This window comes from Saimiri boliviensis, chromosome 15, assembly GCF_048565385.1.
Source record: "Saimiri boliviensis isolate mSaiBol1 chromosome 15, mSaiBol1.pri, whole genome shotgun sequence".
Taxonomy (NCBI): domain Eukaryota; kingdom Metazoa; phylum Chordata; class Mammalia; order Primates; family Cebidae; genus Saimiri; species Saimiri boliviensis.
The window spans coordinates 32,024,690-32,045,185 of NC_133463.1; the positions used below are offsets into that span (position 1 = coordinate 32,024,690).

The window sequence follows — 20,496 nt, forward strand, 5'->3', positions numbered from 1 at the left end:
GCAAGCTAAAAGCAAACATGCTTGCCCCTCCAACTTTTTTTTTTTTTAAGAGACCCACTTGTCTGCTGACCAGGTACCTGTAATACCGGAGAATTCACCCTATTCCTTTCTACACAACGATGTCGGAATTTTCTAATTTCTCCTTTTCTATGATTGCATTCTGTTCCCGTCACAGTCAAGGGATGGCAAAGGACATTTGTAAGAGCAGTGTCTTTTAAAATTAATTTACTAGTTAGGACTGAGTATACATTCATCATTCAAAGATGAATCCCACACACGCTACTCGACATCTTGGTTTTCAGTAATATTTTATCAAATTCAACCGCGAGGGCCACCAGTTCTGCTTCAGATCAGGTGACGCTTGTTGGGCGACCCCCGATCCCTCTTCTTGCCATCATGCTGTTATACCTTTCAGCTACACCGGTAACAAAAGGGAGGCAACTTCTGCTCCGCGAGAGCCATCCTAAGCGTTAGAAATGGCAGGAAGTTTCTTGGGACTGACAAGGCATGGGCTTCTCCTGATGCTGTCACCTTGGGCAAGGCTCTTACAGGTAAATTAGGGAGAGAAACAGTTACTTTGCCGGCGTTTCAAGACGAGCAATGGAAAAAGTGTGGAAAAGGACTTCGCCCTCCCCGAAGCGCCCATCCGCGGCCGCTTTTTCCCGGGCCTCAGGCGCGCTCGAGCCGCGCAGCACAAAAGCCTGGCGGGAGCCGGGTGCGCCTGGCGCCGCCTCCCGGTGCATCTCGGGAAAGGCTCCCGCGCGCGCGGCCCGCTTACCCGCCTGCCTGCTCGCCCAGTGCCGGGGCAGACACGGCCCGCACGAGCAGCCGCGGGTTCCGAGAGACATTCGCGTGGCTCCTGCACCCGGGGGGTCTTTGTTCCCGGAGCTGTTCCCCGCCCCGCTGCTCCCGCCCCAAAACTTGTTTGCGGAGTACCAGCCTAAAGTCTCACTTGACGATGGGCAGTATTGGGGTGTGCTGGTTGGGCCGGGGGAGGGGGTGCGGCGTTCAGAGGCAGCGAAGGGACCCCTAAGCTTAAACAGCTTAAACATCGGGGGAAGGAAAAGGAAGAGCGTCAGGCCCGCCTCTTCCCAATAGCGCTCGGCGCCCTCCCGCGCTGGCGGCTCGCGCGGGCTCCGCAAGGCGCGCTGGCTGCAGCGGCGGGGCGGGGCGCGGCAGGCAGGCCCGGGCAGGCACGTGGTGGCGACCGTTCTTCCCACCCGGCCAGATCCCGTGGGACCACCGTGCTGACGGGGAGGGGGAATGCCGTTCCCGGGCCCCGCTAGGGAGAGGGATTTTACCCTCGGAGACCCCGGAATTGGAGGTGGGGAAGGGAAGGAGCAAGGGAGGGCGCGGCGTGGCGCGAGCGTTTCCAGAGCGGGGACTGCGGGGTGGCAGCTAGAGGCCATTGCAGGGGCAGGGCAGCGGGCTAGGGGAGCGACCCGTCCATGGGGAGGGAAACCCGGTCGGGGGAGCTGGAAAGCAGGGTTGATACGTACCTGGGTGGGCGGACTGGAGATGCCTTCCCTGGGCGTGCAGCGCAGGACTGGCGGAGCGGGCTGCGGGTGGTCGCGGGGCCGGGACCCGAGCTCTCAGAGACGCACGTGTCCCGGCGCGCGGCGGAGCGGTGTTTACATTCTGCAGCCGCTCCACGTTGTACTGCCGCCCGCGCCTCCCATTGGCCAGCTCGTCAGTCAACGCTTCGCTCCTCCCCCAGGGGCGGGCCCGAGGTCCCCGCGTAGCTCAGGAAAGACCCGGGTACTCTCAGGCCTTGGCGGGACTGCCAGGGTGCGCCCCAGCCACCCTATGCTCACCTGAGTCGCGTCCCCTGTCATGCGCCCGGACAGAGCCGCAGCCTGACAGCCCCGAAATCCAGGATTTGCAGTGGGATAGGGCAAGAGCAAACTGGCGGGAGACGCGGGAGCTGGGCGGCGGGGAGGCCAGCAGCGGAAAAGGAGCCTCTGAGGAGTCTCCCAGCCGCCGCCGGCCGCACCGTGGGGCGTGGTGAACGGGGACCGAAAGCCTGGGAGAGTCCACCCCACGGCCGCTCCGGGTGGCGGGTGCTTAGTGAGGACAGGGCGCGACGCGCGGGCGCGCGGACGGACCGGCGGGCGGGAGCTGGGAGCGCGCTGTCCGGAGGTGTCAGTCTGAGGCGCATGCGTGCGGGGCGGGCCCGGCCCGGCCTATATATTGGGTTGGCGCCGGCGCCAGCTGAGCTGAGCTGTAGCGGGTTTGGCGGTGAGGAGCTGCTGCGCGTAAGGGGGATGCGGGAGGAAAGAAAGCCCAGCTGGGCCGGTCCCTCACCGCAGGCGGGAGCCTCAGGGTTGGAAATACGGGAGGGCTGAAAGCTAGGCGACTGGGGGTCATGAGTCCGCGCGTTCCGTCCCTGTCAGGACCCTTGGCAGGGGACCGGGAAGCGGCGGGGCTTGAAGAGCCGCCCCTCATTCTGGGGACTGCTCTATACCACCCTCATTCGGGGACCTATCTCGGGGGAGAGAGGAAGGGAGGCCGGGTCCCCTCCATGGGGAGGAAAGTTCCCGGCCAGGCCAGTCTCCCCTTTCTTTAGCTCCTTTCCCTGCCTCCCGCCTCCCGTCAGGAGTTGGGGTCCCGGCGCCCCTCTGAGCGGCGGTAGGGGGTCGGGACCGGGAAGGAGGGAAAGGAGACTGGAGGCCGTGACACCAGTCAGTTCCTCCGCCCCCTGCTTGCCCGCCACCGCCGCTCTCCGAATTGGCGCGGAACCGGCTTCTCCACAGCCCTTCGCCTCCACAACCCCCTCTCCGCGCTCGTCCAGGACGGGAGGCGGGACGTGGGGGCGCTGCCCAAGCCCCAATCTCGGTGTACGGGGGAGAGGGTGGAAGACCCAGAAAAACCCGTTTGGGGAAGAGGTGCTTCCCTGCGCGTTCCAGGTGCCGGGAGTGCTTGGTAGATTTTTGGTAAATTTTCAGTTGAGGAGATGCAGGCGTGTATCCAAAATGAATTACCAGGAGCTAGCTAACAGCACAGAAGACGGCAGGGTCACTCGGCCCAGGCCCTCTTCCGAGGGACGGAGCTAAAACCCCCGAATCAGCGTCTTACTGGCACTTGGAGAATGTGAATGACAATGTACTTGACTGCGGCTTTTCCTCTTCCCCCTTCAGAGGTTTTATACACCTGAAAGAAGAGAATGTCAAGACGAAGGTAACATTTTCTGTCTTAGAGACATGTTTCAAATTAGTTGCTGCCTTTGACTTATTAATTACACTTCCTTTTTAAAAATTCATCACAGTAGCCGTATACAGGCTAAGCAGCAGCCCCAGCCCAGCCAGACGGAATCCCCCCAAGACGCCCAAATAATCCAGGCCAAGAAGAGGAAGACAACCCAGGTGATTTAAGGAGAAAGAGGGAGGAACGAAATTTCACGTTGGGACTTTAGTTTACAAATGATCTTTTCTGTTTTCCAGGATGTCAAAAAAAGAAGAGAGGAGGTCACCAAGAAACATCAGTATGAAATTAGGGTAATGCAGAATTGGGCTGGGTGGTTTTGGGGAGGAAATGGAGGATAGACGAATAAGAATAGAATTATGTGTTTATTGCTTTTCAATAGATTTCTCTGACACTTTCAATGCCCCTAGAGGTCAGCAGGAAAGCGCTTATCTTTGGGGGGGTTTGTATGTGCCCGAATCCTACTACAGCTGCAGAGTAAGTGCCTTCAAGCAGCTGGTTCCTTTTTGTAAATCCCTCCCTCTTGGAGCTGCCTGGTGCACCCGGGCCCGCCTAATCTATCCAATATACTGCTCTTTGTTCCCTCGCAGACTCTAGTAGACGGTCCTAATAGCTGCTCCTTGGGCATAAATAGGATGTGAGATCACTGACAGCCTGGCATGCAGCCCTTTGGTATCTCTTCTTCCTATGTGTTTTTGTACGGAAAGCACTTTGGAGATAGTGATTCCCTTTGAAACCAGCATTATTGGGAAAAAGATCCTTTAAGTAATTGGTTCCACTTGATTCCAGTTTTAAGGTTTTGCCTTCAAATATTAAAAAGTATCAGAGCAGACTTTTTTTAAAAAAGCTTTTTATTTTAAAAAGTCCCTGCTACTATTGCAAGATACAGAGAAATGCAATTCTATGATGTTGAAGGTGATTAGTATTTTAGGCCACAGATGTATTTTATTACTATCTTCCTTCAACACCTAGCTAGCGTCTTCTATTACCAGAATTGCATTTTGTTGTCTAAAACATCCTGTTACTCTTTATAAAAATTAACATGAGCTATATGGGTTGTTTATAAAATATGAATGTCAAATTAACTATGTTGCCATCTATGTTAGCTAAAATTACAGATTCTTTAGATGTATTAACTTTCATTTATGAAAGATCTATGACAAAAACTAAGGTTTCCCTTGCACAAATTGATATTTTTCTTTTCTTTTTGACAGAATTGTTGGCCACCTGTATTATCTGGGGGGATCAGTCCTTGCATTATCATTGAAACACCTCACAAAGAAATAGGAACAAGTGATTTCTCCAGATTTACAAATTACAGATTTAAAAATCTTTTTATTAATCCTTCACCTTTGCCTGATTTAAGGTAAGAAAAATTTCAGTAATTTTATTTCAAAGATACAAAATTGTGCTGATTTAATATATGGCATTATTTTGTCTTTTGCTGTCATTATAAAATAGAAAAAGTTGTAAAAATTGTTTACTAATATGTAAGCATGTATCATTTTATCTGATAGTAGGGCTGTTTACAAATGATAGGGGTATTTAAAACACCGATTCTATAAAGTTATTTTCATTTGCTTGCTGAGTACTGTAAAGACTTAATGGGATTGAATTTTTTTGTTAAGATTAGAAGCATTTTTACATGTTCAGCTTTTCCTTTAAAATTTTTATTCTTGTTCCTTGCAGTTTCAACTCAAAGGAAGCTTTTTCAATTAATCTATGAACCCTATTTATTTCTTAGTAAGGTCTATGCTTTTTTTTTCTAGTTCATGAGTATAACTAAGAGGTACAGCTTATACAAAACATGTAGTGTATTATGATTGGCCTTAATAAGCAAGTTAATGGAATCAGACTTTTTTTTTTTTTTTTTTTTGAGACGGGGTTTCGCTCTTGTTACCCAGGCTGGAGTGCAATGGCGCGATCTCGGCTCACCGCAACCTCCGCCTCCTGGGTTCAGGCAATTCTCCTGTCTCAGCCTCCTGAGTAGCTGGGATCACAGGCACGCGCCACCATGCCCAGCTAATTTTTTTTTGTATTTTTAGTAGAGGCGGGGTTTCACCATGTTGACCAGGATGGTCTCGATCTCTTGACCTTGTGATCCACCCACCTCGGCCTCCCAAAGTGCTGGGATTACAGGCTTGAGCCACCGCGCCCGGCCGGAATCAGACATTTAAACTCACCAATCTCCCTTTCTCTGCACTCTGTCCTGCCTTACCCACCCCACAGGTGACCCTGCTATAGAGGTGATTGAGACTTCTCTTGGCTGTGATCACATGCTTTAAATATTTTTTTCCTATTACTCTTGAGAAAACTTTTTTTTTTTTTTGAGACAGAGTCTTGCTCTGTCGCCAGGCTGGAGTGCAGTGGCGTAATCTCAGCTCACTGCAACCTCTGCCTCCCAAGTAGCTGGGACTACAGGTGTGTGCCACCATGACCAGCTAATTTTTGTGTATTTAGTAGAGACAGGGTTTCACCATTTTGGCCAGGATGGTCTCTCTTTTTTTTTTTTCTTTTTGCTAGCCAAACACCTCTTGTTTCTTGGGATGGTCGCTATCTCTTCCTCGTGATCGGCCCGCCTTGGCCTCCCAAAGTGCTGAGATTACAGGTGTGCACCTTTTTTTTTTTTTTTTCAACTTTTTTTTTTTTTGAGACAGAGTTTCGCTCTTGTTACCCAGGCTGGAGTGCAATGGCGCGATCTCGGCTCACTGCAACCTCCGCCTCCTGGGTTCAGGCAATTCTCCTGCCTCAGCCTCCTGAGTAGCTGGGATTACAGGCACGAGCCACCATGCCCAGCTGATTTTTTGTATTTTTAGTAGAGATGGGGTTTCACCATGTTGACCAGGATGGTCTCAATCTCTCGACCTCGTGATCCACCCGCCTCGGCCTCCCAAAGTGCTGGGATTACAGGCTTGAGCCACCACGCCCGGCTTTTTTTTTTTTTTTTTTTTTTTTTGGAGACAGAGTTTCGCTCTTGTTGCCCAGGCTGGAGTGCAATGGCGCGATCTTGGCTCACCGCAACCTCCGCCTCCTGGTTTCGGGCGATTCTCCTGCCTCAGCCTTCTGAGTAGCTGGGATTACAGGCACATGCCACCATGCCCAGCTAATTTTTAGTATTTTTAGTAGAGATGGGGTTTCACCATGTTGACCAGGATGGTCTCGATCTCTTGACCTCGTGATCCACCCGCCTCGGCCTCCCAAAGTGCTGGGATTACAGGCTTGAGCCACTGCGCCCGGCTTTTTTTGACTTTTAATTGCATTTATTTTAATGCTAAATTTACTCCTGTGCCATAAGTTTTTGTTTATTTAGTTTTTTCTGGGATATCTTTTTCTTCTGGGCAACCTCTTCTGGTTTAGGAACAATTTGTTCCTTTTCACCAAAGATATCTCGATGTGGCAGGGAGAGATCATGTATGAGTTAATACAACCATGAGCTCTGTAGGTCTGTCAGCACATCCTAGGTGCTTTGTTCACTTCGAGATGCTCAATGACCAGAGAATCTACATCTAAACCCTTAAGTTCAGCATTACTCTCTGCATTTTTTTTTTCTTTTTGAGATGGAGTCTTCCTCTTTTGCCCAGGCTGGAGTACAGTGGCCCAGTCTCAGCTCACTGCAACCTCCACCTCCCAGGTTCAAGCAGTCCTCCTGCCTCAGCTGCCTGAGTAGCTGGGATTACAGGTGTGTGCCACCACGCCCAGCTAATTTTTTGTTTTATTTTTAGTAGAAATGGGGTTTCACCATATGGTCAGGCTGGTCTCGAACTCCTGACCACAGTGATCCACCTGCCTCAGCCTCCCAAAGTGCAGGGATTACAGGCGTGAGTCACCATGCCCAGCCATTTCGTGGTTTTTTGTATATGCATATCCTTGATGGCCTGGGCAGTTTCATAAATGTTCCTACAGTGAACACAAAGATTTGAACCTCTTGATTTGCATGATTTTGTGGGGTTTTCCAGGTCAAGTGAATAGCCAACTATTTTCACAGATTACCTCAGACCACTTAGGGGAAGAGCAACATGGTTATCTTTTAACAGCAACCTTTATAAAGTATAAATAAGTGAGACAAGAAAGCACTCTCTTGAAATCTGCAGGTTTAGATGATCGTAGTGCAGGTTCTCAGTGTGTTATTTCAGCCTTCTGTTTATTCACACAAAGGAAATGGTTTCCAAAAATTGAGGTAGGAGTTTTTTTTCTTATTTAAGAGTTTCTTCTAAGCTCTAATTAAAAATTGGATTTCACTGTCTGAAAGTTGAATTTTCTCTCTGTGAAACAGCTTGTATATTACATGGATTGCACAATTTAAATTACAGTTTTTGGCGTGTCATGGTGGGTCACACTTATAATCCCAGCACTTTGAGAGTGAACCAGGCAGATCACTTGAGGTCAGGAGTTTGAGACCAGTTCAGCCAACATGGTGAAACCCCATCTCTACTAAAAATACAAAAATTAGCCAGGCTTCGTGGCCAGCACCTGTAACCCCCAGCTACTTGGGAGGTTGAGGCACAAGAATCACTTGAACCCAGGAGATGGATATTATAGTGAGCCAAGATTGTGCCACTGTACTCTAGCCTGGGCAACAAAGCAAGACTTTCTCAAATATATTATATATATATGTATGTTTTGTTTTTCTCTCTTTCCATAGCTGGGGATGTTCAAAGGAAGTCTGGCTAAACATGTTAAAAAAGGAGAGCAGATATGTTCATGACAAACATTTTGAAGTTCTGCATTCTGACTTGGAACCACAGATGAGGTCTGTACTTCTAGACTGGCTTTTAGAGGTATGTTCCAGCAATACAAATTTCCTTTCCCTATATGATGGAAAAATATTTAGCTGTAAATGTGCTTTCCATGTACTCTGAGTTTATTGTCCATCCCCAGGAAGCTTTTTTGAGGTACTTATTGTAGTTGATGGTACCCAAAGTGGAAAGTAACTCTATAAGAGTAAAATCGTAACAAAGCTACTACATATAACGAAACCCAATTCAGAATTCCTGTTATCTGTGGATACTGCTATGTACCAGCTGCTGTTCTAGAAGCCACAGATACTCAAGGTGAATAGAATGTATAGTTAATTAGGTTTTGAATTCTGCTATACAGAGTGAACTAGATCTAGGCTTCTGGGCCCTCTGAAGTCTTTTTCTGCATTACCAAAATCAAACGATGATGAGGAATCCTGGTTTCTGTATTCTAAACCATAATGAGACTATGGATATCTGGAAGCCCTGAGCTCTCTATGCTTCCAGTTCCTTCTCTTTATTATGTTCTTCTGTTCTTTTCAGAAATATACTATACCACTAATTTAAAGGAATGGTGATCCTGAAGTCTCTATAGATTTGTGCCAGAATTCTTTCTCTTGTTTAGGTTTATTCCCTTTCTCTGGATAATAACTGTAAAATAAAGTCTCAAATTATTATTGAGGAAATGATTACTTATGTTGATGACAAACTGATTTTCTCTCCAACTCTTGGATATTTGCTCTGTAGTCTGTCTTTAAGACAGAGATGAAGCCTTCTCAGGAAAAAAAGACCATAGACTTTTTGGAGGAGTAGCACATGGCAGGAATAGCTCTCAGAAGCTATTAGGAAAGTTTTTAAGACTATAAAATGTCCTTTTGCATCTCAGGTCATTTTTTTTTCCTTATTCTGACTAGAAGGAAAAATTGGATTTTAATCATGGGCACAAGAAGGCATTGGGTTTTGACTTTTTCTGAGTGTCTAGTGATCATGGAATCAACTTAAGCACAATTACGTTAATTTTTAATTTTTTCCTTTTTGTTATACTGATATTTATCCAGTGGCTACCCTATTCAATTTATTCCTGTTTTTGCCTAAATATGATTACATATGCAACAGCCTACAGAATATATCAAATCCAGCAATGTTGAACTCTACTTTGTCTTAGTTTATTCTTTAGTCTAGGAATGCAAACTTGATTCAACATTTGAAAATCTATTAATTTATTACCTTAACAATAAATGAGAAAAATGCTGAGATCTCAACAGATGTGAAAGACATTTTTTTGAAATTCAACATTCTTTTTTTTTGAGACAGAGCTTCAATTTTGTCACCCAGGCTGGAGTACAACGGCATGATTTTGGCTCACTGCAACCTCTGCCTGCCAGGTTCAAGTGACTCTTCTGCCTCAGCCTCCTGAGTAGTTGGGATTACAGGCACGGGCCACCATGCATGACTAAATTTTGTATTTTTAATAGAGATGGGGTTTCACCATATTGGCTGGGCTGGTCTTGAACTCCTGACCTCAAGTGATCTGTTCACTGTGACCTTCCAAAGTGCTGGGATTACAGGTGTGAGCCACTGCACTCAGCCAGCAGAGATTTTTTTTTTTTTAATCCATTATTAGAAACTCATGTGGCCGGGTGTGGTGGCTCATAACTGTAATGCCAGCATTTTCGGAGGCCAAGGAGGGCTAGGAGTTCAAGACCAGGCTGGCCAACATGGCAAAATCCCATCTCTACTAAAAACACAAAAAAGTAGTCTGACATGGTGACACACACTGGTAATCTCAGCTTCTCAGGAGGCTAAGGCAGGAGAATTGCCTGAACTCAGGAGTTTGCAGTGCCACTACTGCATACTCCAGCCTGGGTGACAAAGTTGAGACCCTGTCTCCAAAAAAAAAAGAACTCTGGTATGTATTTCTATTTCCTCACCTCCAAAATGTTGATAATGGTACCTACTTACAGAGTTATTGTGAGAATTAAAAGCTTTCCCTATAAGTGTGGAAATGACAGATACTATTTATTATTATTAATAACAACAGTAACAGTAGTAAAGCATCAGGGCAATTCCCATTAAAGTCAGAAACAAGGGATTAAGATTTTATCACCAACGTTAACCGTTCAGTATCTTTCGATAATTCTTAACCAGTGCAGTAAAATATGAAAAATAAATGATGTTTAAAAAAAAACTATAAAACTAGTAAATGTGGTAATAGATTTGTTTATCCTAATAGTTCATGTTAGTTTCTTTTTTCCTTTCCTGTCTTAGCTTTGCTGTCAGTTTGGCTTAAATGTAAAGTCTGAAATGCTAAGAAATGACTTTCTAATTTGGAGAAATTCAGAGGATATTTAAATGTTTGGATTCTTCTCTAGGTATGTGAAGTATACACACTGCATAGGGAAACATTTTATCTTGCACAAGACTTTTTTGATAGATTTATGTTGACACAAAAGGATATAAATAAAAATATGCTTCAACTCATTGGAATTACCTCATTATTCATTGCTTCCAAACTTGAGGTAAGTTCTCAAAGTTTATCCTCAGATATATTTATCCCAAACTTTTTTTTTTTAAATCAACATACTAATCCCAGAGAATACCATGTTTTATATTAACTCCTTAGGAAAGTGAATGTTTTTGTTTCTCAGTACAGGCAGTGCTCGATTTACGACCACGGTCAGGACCGCGGAACGGTCGTAACACGATTTGGTCGTAAGTTGAGTAGGCTATATGTACAGTTGAAATGGTGCACGTGGAGATGGTAGTGCTGCCAGAAGCTGGTCCGCACTGTCGGGCGCCCAGCTGGGCAACATTTGCGCTGCCAGACGTGGAGCAGTCGTGGCTAGCGATTGTGGTCGTAAAGTCGAATGGTCGTAAGTTGCATAGGTTAAGTCGATCAATACCTGTACATTTTCTGAACATTATCACAGGGATGAATGATAAATTATCATAGTTCCCTCTGTAATGTCTGAGCCTTATTACAAGTCTCTGGTTTAAATTCTGGGATTAGTATATAGGTGAAATGTCCCATGGCTCATTCTGCCAAATGAAATATATTGATGCTCTATTTATATACATAATTATAGCATTTGTATTCAGTAGAATGACCTTTGAAAACTAAACAGCTAATAAAATGAAATGAATACTGTGTTGGATTAGAATAATGGTTTATCCAGCCCAATATTTTTATATCCAGCAGTGCTGCCATGATAGAAGGCAACTCCTTTCTTTTTTCCTTTGCGTAAGCTCAATTTACTTTAATACATGATGGATATCATTAATACTTTCATCTAAAACTTTCATAGATGGTATCATTTTGAGAGTTAGGGACTGTGATCATATATTAATTTTTTAAGTGTATTTTTTAAAAAATGTCTTTTGAGGCCGGGCATGGTGGCTCACACCTGTAATCCCTGCACTTTGAGAGGCCCAGGCGGGTGGATCACGAGGTCAAGAGATCGAGACCATCCTGGTCAATATGGTGAAAGCCCGTCTTTACTAAAAATACAAAACATTAGTTGGGCATGGTGGCGCGTGCCTGTAATCCCAGCTCGGGAGGCTGAGGCAGGAGAATTGCTTGAGCCCAGGAGGCGGAGGTTGCGGTGAGCCGACATCGCGCCATTGCACTCCAGCCTGGGTAACAAGAGCGAAACTCCATCTCAAAAAAAAAAAAAAAAAGATGTCTTTTGAGCTTTAAGAGCCATCCCCACATCTGCCGAATTTGGCACATAAATTTGTATTCAGTCTATCCTTACTTGAAATTACACTTTTTTAGACATCTTTCTAGACTGAAATCCTGGTCTTTTAGCCTGTTCTATGTGGGAGACACGTCTTCTAATCCTTTGATGATTCTACTTCTTCTCTGGAGTGCTAAAACAGACCCGTCAGCCAAGCTGTATGAAGTATATTTTGATTATCATATTTTTGTACTAGGGTAAAGGAAATATTTTTAGTTTCTAGATCTTATTTGTTGGGTGTCTTTTGATTTTTGTTTTTTGAGACAGGGTCTTGCTCTGTCACCCAGGCTGGTTGCAGTGACACTATCACAGGTCACCACAATCTCCCCAGCTACAGCAATCCTCCCACCTCAGCCTCTGGAATAGCTGAGACTACAGGGATGCACTACCATGCCTGGCTATTTTTTCTTGTAGAGACAAGGTTTCTCTATGTTGCTCTTAAAACTCCTGGGCTCAGGTGATCCTCCCACCTCAGCCTCCCAAAGTGCTGGGATTATAGGTGTGAGCTGCTGCACTGCACCAAGCAGGGTGTCTCCTTTTGATCTGACCAACATATTAGGCAATTTTAAAACAAGTTTGGCTGTTTTAAATTGTAATGACAAGATATTCTAGTTGTATTAATGAAAATTCAAAGTCAATTCTATGAAGTTTCAATAATCAACAGTTGCTAATTTAGATACCTAGATATGAAAATATCTTACTACTGTTTTGATTATAGTAGAATTGTTTTACTAAGATTTGCAATTACTTAGTGAGGTTGTCCTTAAATCTGAAGCCTATATGTGATTTGTATATATAGACGGTCCCCTACTTACCATGGTTTGACTTTATGATGGTTGAAAAGTAACCTGCATTCATTATGCTCCTTGACATACAACAGGGCAATGTCTGCATAGGTTGAAAATATTGTAAGTTGAAAATCCACTTCCTGGTCAGGTGCAGTGGCCCACACCTGTAATCTCAGTGCTGTGGGAGGCTGAGGCGGGTGAATCATTTGTGGTCAGGAGTTGAGACCAGCCTGGATTACATGGTGAAATCCTGTCTCTAGTGAAAATACAAAAAGTAGCTGGGTGTGGTGGTGCATGCCTGTAAACCCAGCTACTGGGTAGGCTGAGGCACAAGAATGTTGTGCCTTGAAGGCAAAGGTTGCAGTGAGCCAGGATTGTGCCACTGCACTCCAGCCTGAGTGACAGAGTGAGACTGCCTCAAAAAGAAAAAAAAGGTTGGGTGTGGTGGCTCACGCCTGTAATCACAGCACTTTGGGAGGTTGGAACAGACAGATCGTGAGGTCAGGAGATGGAGACCATCCTGGCCAACATGGTGAAACCCCATCTCTACTAAAATACAAAAAAATTATAGCCAAGCATGGTGGTGAGTGCCTGTAGTCCCAGCTACTCAGGAGGCTGAGGCAGGGGAATGGCTTGAACCTGAGAGATGGAGGTTGCAGTGAGCCAAGATAGTGCCCCTGTACTCCAGCCTGGCAACAGAGTGAGACACTTCATCTCAAAAAAAAAAAAAAAAAAGAAAATGCACTTTTTTGTGTTGGTTATTTCTCTAAGAGAAAAAAAAATGCACTTTCTACTTAAACAATTGTTTGGTTTATTGGGATGTAATCCCATTGTAAAGTGAGGAACATTTGTGGTTCTTTTAATTTCTATCTCAATTGTGCTCAATAAAAAAATTATAATTTAAAGGAAATCTACGCTCCTAAACTCCAAGAGTTTGCTTATGTCACTGATGGTGCTTGCAGTGAAGAGGATATCTTAAAGATGGAACTCATTATATTAAAGGTAATAATTATGTTTTCCTAGTTGCAAAAAAGAAAATGTTACTAAGTAAGTTATGATCAAATCTCAAATACAATGTAAAAAGTCAAAACTGAGATTTGTATTAGGATCCAATTCTACTAGGTTAATGCATCAAAATATTGACAATGGTCATGGTTGGATGGGGAATTAACCACTAAACTCTATAATGTGGTGTGTGTGTTTACATTCATTAACAGGAATTTTAACATTTTGTTAACAGGCTTTAAAATGGGAACTTTGTCCTGTAACAGTCATCTCCTGGCTAAATCTTTTTCTCCAAGTTGATGCTCTTAAAGATGCTCCTAAAGTTCTTCTACCTCAGTATTCTCAGGAAACATTCATTCAAATAGCTCAGGTACTGACATTTTTTATTGATTAAAATGGTAATGTTATTATTACAGGTTTTAATGCATATATAGTCTTAAAATAGGCTATACCACAAAATAATGACGTACTGAATTCACTCCTTAATTCTAAACCAAAACTTTTGATGTATAAAGTTCTGTCCCCAGTGTTTATGTTGCTTAATATTTCTGGAAAACAAAGTCCTTACACTTTATACTAAAGTATCTCTTTTGGGTATAAAATGGGGGAAAAGTATTTTTTAGCCAGTTGTGTTTAAGCTTTATAATGGCATAATTATTCTGTATGATGTCTTTACATTTGGATACATAGAATACCTAAGTTAAATATTAGAATTAAGATTACTTTGTTAAAAATTTTTTTAGAATATAAATTCAAATTAAACTGTTCTAGGCTAGCATATTTAGCAAAGTAAGTAATTAGAGGAGGAGGACTTGGCCAGGTGCTGTGGCTCCAGTCTGTAATGCCAGCGCTTAGGAGGCTGAGGCAGGCAGATCACTTGAGGTCAGGATTTTGAGACCAGCCTGGCCAACATGTTACTTTTGGGAGGCTGAGGCAGGAGAATTGCTTGAACCCGGGAGACGGAGGTTGCAGTGAGCCAAGATTGCACCACTGCACTTTAGCCTGAGCAACAGCGAGACTCCATCTCAAAAAATTTTTTTTAAAAATTTTCTTTCTTATTTCTAGTAAGTAATCTTAAGGCTGCTGTATCTGCCATATAACATGAAGAAAATCTACGTTCCTTATTCTGTGTGGGATGTGAAAATCTAACATAGGGAAGACATTTGGGGAGGAGTATTAGGTCACCTAGGTTAAAATTTGTGGGCAGTGGTGCTTAAATCCAGCATGTTATGAATACTCAAATTGGATAACCAATTTTAAGTATATACTAGAATTGGTTTACTTTGTAAAACTTTTTATTATAAAAGCTTAATTTTTTCATCCAGAATTCCTCACATCCCAAAACTGCCTTAGGCAGCTGTATCCTTTTAACAGGGTAAATCTTTGATAAGCTGATAAACAATGTGGAGTTTCTAGAGTATATAATAGTAATAGTTCACTTCAAATTCACAACTCTTCTCCCATTTCTCCTACATTGTGGACCAATGAGGACAAACAGATTTTAAGTTTAATTCCACTACAATAAGTATTTCAAATCTATGAAATCTAGCCCTTTTATACTATACCATCCCATTGCTACTTGTTCAGCTCTTATTGCCTGGATTATACAGCCTTTTAACTAATCTCACTGCTTAACAAATATGTGGCTGGGCGCGGTGGCTCACGCCTTTAATCCCAGGGAGGGGATTTAATCCTTTGGGAGGCCCACAAGGTCAAGCGGTCGAGACCATCCCAGTCAACATGGTGAAACCCCGTCTCTACTAAAAATACAAAAAATTAGCTGGGCATGGTGGCGCGGGCCTGTAATCCCAGCTACTCAGGAGGCTGAGGCAGGAGAATTGCCTGAACCCAGGAGGCGGAGGTTGCGGTGAGCCGAGATCGCGCCATTGCACTCCAGCCTGGGTAACAAGAGCGAAACTCCGTCTCAAAAAAAAAAAAAACCAAATATGTTTCCTTCTAATCTGTCTGCTTCACTCCATTCTATCTTTCTTAAAATGGAACTTTGATTTAAAAATCTTCCAGTAAAACTACAAGAATCAACCTATGAAGTTCTGACTTCTTAAAGACCCTTTGTGATACAATCTAGACCATAGCTCTAGCCACCACCCCTTATCCTTGATCAGAAATGAAGGAAAGGTGCTCCTTGCTTATTTCATATTTTTCATCTTAGGAGTTCCGAACTACTGTGAACTGAGTTCCAAGTGATGTTCCTATACCTAGAACATTCTCTGCCTCCCAATCTTCCTGGCTACCTTATAAGACTCTTTTATGGCAACTTGAGGCCATCACTATCTTTTCCAATCTGGATTAGGTGCCCTTCCTGCTAGTACATGTCACACTGTACTGCAGCAATCCTTCCTTGTCTACTTCCTTCAGGTTGGTGGCTTATTTATCTCTAGATCCCTCAAGTTTCAGCAAGAGACATTTAGTACTCATCCTTCTCCTAAATTGCTTGTGCTTTTTTTCCTTTGTTAGCTTTTAGATCTGTGTATTCTAGCCGTTGATTCATTAGAGTTCCAGTACAGAATACTGACTGCTGCTGCCTTGTGCCATTTTACCTCCATTGAAGTGGTTAAGAAAGCCTCAGGTAAGACTGTTTGTTGTCTTACTTTTTCACAACTTCTAATGGGACTATAGTCTGAACTTTAACATTCTGCTACACATGGATTTAAAACTTTGGCAGAAAAAATTAGCTGTTCAGTGATAATCTTCCTTTCTGTTGAAAGTACTTTCCAATACTCAGTATGTATCTATAAATGAGAAGACCAAATGGAATTTAAATACATTTGGAACAAATCAACATTATAGTTCTGCTTTAAGAGTTGGTTGGGATTTGACCATTTCAGTTTCATGTAGAAGGTACTGGTTAAGAAGTTCTGAAGTCCTTTTTCCCTTCAACACAGTCATATAGTTTGAGAGTGATAATGTTTTGACTTGCTAAACTTGTTATAATTTGTTTTGGTTTCTTTTTAAAGTAAACATCTCAAAATTTAGAAACAGCAGCAAGTAGATTAGGCATATGCAAGATAGTTTCTGATGTACACCCTTCATGCTTTTCTAACTTTTTTCTAATTAGGTTTGGAGTGGGACAGTATTTCAGAATGTGTAGATTGGATGGTACCTTTTGTCAATGTAGTAAAAAGTACTAGTCCAGTGAAGCTGAAGACTTTTAAGAAGATTCCTATGGAAGACAGACATAATATCCAGACACATACAAGTTACCTGGCTATGCTGGTATGTTTCTTTTCTTTTTTTGGAGTTTTTTGGCTTTGCTATTTGAATCTAGTAAGTTAAGTCACTCAATGGTCGGAATAGAGTACTCCTTCAGGCAGTTATATACGATGGTCAGGGGAAAGAAAGTTTTTTTTTTTTTTTTGAGATGGAGTTTCGCTCTTGTTACCCAGGCTGGAGTGAAATGGCGCGATCTCGGCTCACCGCAACCTCCGCCTCCTGGGTTCAGGCAATTCTCCTGCCTCAGCCTCCTGAGTAGCTGGGATTACAGGCACGCGCCACCACGCCCAGCTGGTTTTTTGTATTTTTAGTAGAGACGGGGTTTCACCATGTTGACCAGGATGGTCTTGATCTCTTGACCTCGTGATCCACTCGCCTCGGCCTCCCAAAGTGCTGGGATTACAGGCGTGAGCCACTGCGCCCGGCCGGGAAAGAAAGTTCTAATGGGCAAAGGCAAAATGATAAAATGTGGAAAAGTTAATAGAATTACTTTGAAATCAAAGTGAGATTTGTTAAGTGTCTCAACATCAATGCCAACAGTCTACATAAGTTAAAAAATGTATATAGCATTACAAAAACATTCAGAATATAACCATTCACACTTGCAAAGACATAAAAAGACAATTAGGCCTAAATAATCTCAAATAAGTACCCAGAAGTCTGGTTTGACTTTGTTTTATGAAACCAGTGCATGATTTCTTCCCATGTATAGGAAGAAGTAAATTACATAAACACCTTCAGAAAAGGGGGACAGCTGTCACCAGTGTGCAGTGGAGGCATTATGACACCACCGAAGAGCACCGAAAAACCACCAGGAAAACACTAAAGAAGATAACTAAGGAAACAAGTTGGAATTCACCAAGTATTGGGTAAAACTGGTATCAATGAACTACTCAAGTTTTACAGGAAAATAGTGCTGTGATTGTCCTAGCCAATTCAGAAGTTACACTGCCATTCTTTGATTTTAAAACTTAATTATAATTCCTATGTTAATTGTTAAAGAAACAGCAGGACTTGTTTACAAAGATGTGACTTCATTCCCAAGGTTTACTGGATAGAAGCCAGCCACATTTATACCATAGCAATGTTTTTCCTTTGATCCAGTGTTACTGTGTTTATCTTGATAAACTAGAAATTTTACCATTGGAGTTTTAGTTTAATGTGCTACCTTAAAGGGTATACTAAATGATACAGTACTTTGAATCTAGTTGTTAGATTCTCAAATTCCTACACTCTTGACTAGTGCAATTTGGTTCTTGAAAATTAAACTTGTTTACAAAGATTTAGTTTTGTAATAAGGTGACTAATTTATAGCTGCTATAGCAAGCTATTATAAAACTTGAATTTCTACAAATGGTGAAATTTAATGTTTTTTAATTACTTTATTTGCCTTGCCATAACACATTTTTTAATAAGGCTTAGATGAACATGGTCTTCAGTTTGTGCTCTAAACAGTGGGAGTACCAAAGAAATTATCAACAAGATAAATGCTGTGGCTCCTTCCTATGTGGGGCTTTATTGACATGTAGGTTGCTTGATAATAACCTTTTTGTATATCACAATTTGGGTGAAAAACTTAAGTAGTCTTTCAAACTATTTATATGAGGAAGTCACTTTATTACTCTAAGATATCCCTAAATAGTTTTTTTTTTTTTAAATTTAGAGTGACTAAGGCTTTATTTATGTTTGTAAAACTGTTAAGGTCCTTTCTAAATTCCTACATTGTGAGATAAGGACAGTGTCAAAGTGATAAAAGCTTAACACTTGACCTAAATTTCTATTTTCTTAAGGAAGAAGAGTTTTAAATATATACTGACTCCTAGAAATATATTTATTAAGACACAAAAACTTGCTGTACATAGGCTAGCTACTTCTACATATTTTAAATTAGCATTTTATTACAAAAATCCAGCCTCATAGATTTAATTAGAAAACTAGATAGCTAGTTTATTTTATCTGACACGTGAATCTCTTCTCCATTTGAAGAAATTATAAATTTAAGCTATTGTTAATGAAGTCTTCTGTATAGTTTGTTTTTAAACTAATATTTCAGTATTTTGTCTGAAAAGAAAACACCACTAAATGTGTACATATGTATTATATAAACTTAACCTTTTAATACTGTTTATTTTTAGCCCATTGTTTAAAAAATAAAAGTTAAACAAAATTAACTGCTTAAAAGTAAAGTTTTGCCATTGCTTGGAGAAACTTTTTTTTCCTTCTCTGCGCTGCCAGCTGTAACACTTCTTCTGGATTGCTTGCATTCAACTCTGTCTGGCCGATGGCTTTTATCTTCCAAAACAGAAAAGTAAGGTTATTAGAAGTCTGTCAAAAATTAAGTTTTGTTGGTACAAGTAATATAAAGCTACCTACATGCTAACAACGCTAAGGTTTTCAATGATTAACTGAACCTCTACTTGTAAAACCCAAGAGTCTTGGAAAAAAAGATTGACTAGGGCCACAGAAGGAAAGGACTGGGCCATAGTTTATGGAATTATCTTAATTCATGTAAATTTATTTGACTGAAAGTAAGTAAGCTCTACATAGTAATTTTTAGAATTAAACTACGGTTCCACTTTTTTTTTTTTTTTTGTCTTTTTGAGATGGAGTTTTGTTCTTATTGCCCAGGCTGGAGTGCAATGGCACAATCTCAGCTCACCGCAACCTCCGTCTCCTGGGTTCAAGTGATTCTCCTGCCTCAGCCTCCTGAGTAGCTGGGATTACAGGCATGCCCCACCACACCTGGCTAATTTTGTATTTTTAGTAGAGACAGGGTTTCTCCACGTTGGTCAGGCTAGTCTTGAACTCGCGAACTCCCGACCTCAGGTGACCCACCTGCCTTGGCCTCCCAAAGTGCTAGGATTACAGGCATGAGCCACTGCATCTAGCCCAGGCTCCACTTTCTTAATGTGCAAAAATAACTACTTGCTCAGCACTATAGTGGAATACAGTGCCTCGACCAACTTAAATATACATAGTTTAGAACCTTAAAAATCTATAGATTTAAACACATTTTTTGGGGACGGAATATCGCTCTTATCACCAGGCTGGTGTGCAATGGCGCAATCTTGGCTCACCGCTACCTTCTAGTGATTCTCCTGCCTCGGCCTCCTGAGTAGCTGGGATTACAGATGCCTGCCACCTCACCCAGCTAATTTTTGTACTTTTAGTAGAGACAGGGTCATCATGTTGGCCAGGCTGTTCTCGAACTCCTGACCTCAGGTGATCCACCCACCTCAGCCTCCCAAAATTTTAAGATTACAGGAGTGAGCCATTATGCCTAGCCTAGCATTTCCTTAAACAACAAGACTTCTGATACATGGCTTGAAAAGAGAAATTACTATTCAGGTATGATCATCAGGTATGGGAAGTCAGGGAATAGGAGAAATCGTTGGATGATGCTATTTCAACATGAAGGAATGCATGTGGCAAAAGTTGGTAGTAGAGTATAACCAGGGTTGTTTCAAACCAACCAGGTATCCCAAAGACAACTGGCTATAAAAATCCAAAGTGAAACAAGATGGAATAGGAGCCAGATATTTGAGAGAAGTAATACACTCCATGTAGACAGTAATCAAAACCAAGAGTGGATTAAAATAGGGATCAGAGAAGCCAGAAGAATAAATTTCCAGAAGGAAGGAGATGTAATCAGAAAAACAACTGAAAAGTATCCACTGGATCTGGCATTTGGTGGCTCTTGAGAGAAAAGTTAAGAGCAGTGGTGGCAGAAGTCAAATTGTTGGGTTGAAGAGCTTCATAAGGTAGGCAGAGAGGGATGAGAGGGCTAGAGGGCACAGA

The 20,496-nt window shown here is 42.6% G+C and overlaps 2 protein-coding genes across 3 annotated transcripts in view; one reads left to right on the forward strand and one right to left on the reverse strand.

Annotated features, from left to right (window-relative positions):
- Positions 1-2,197: 2,197 nt before the first annotated feature.
- CCNE2 (cyclin E2) lies at positions 2,198-17,524 on the forward strand. Its single transcript, XM_010349389.3, has 12 exons — positions 2,198-2,238; positions 3,138-3,177; positions 3,266-3,362; positions 3,441-3,494; positions 4,416-4,567; positions 7,844-7,979; positions 10,310-10,456; positions 13,369-13,464; positions 13,703-13,837; positions 15,943-16,054; positions 16,544-16,701; positions 17,411-17,524. The coding sequence occupies exons 2-12, from the start codon at positions 3,164-3,166 to the stop codon at positions 17,522-17,524; spliced, it is 1,215 nt and encodes a 404-aa protein (XP_010347691.1). The 5' UTR covers positions 2,198-2,238; positions 3,138-3,163.
- Positions 2,231-20,496, reverse strand: part of INTS8 (integrator complex subunit 8) — a 79,162-nt gene continuing 60,896 nt past the window's right edge. The window contains exons 27-28 of one of the 2 annotated variants that reach the window (XM_074386847.1): positions 3,076-3,150; positions 2,231-2,991 (exon numbers count right to left, since the gene is read on the reverse strand). In XM_074386847.1, coding sequence (XP_074242948.1) covers positions 2,683-2,991; positions 3,076-3,150 — 384 coding nt within the window. In that variant the 3' untranslated portion in view covers positions 2,231-2,682. Of the gene's footprint in view, positions 2,992-3,075; positions 3,151-18,791; positions 18,991-20,496 lie in introns of those variants that run through there. The other variant, XM_003938753.4, reaches the window with a different exon arrangement.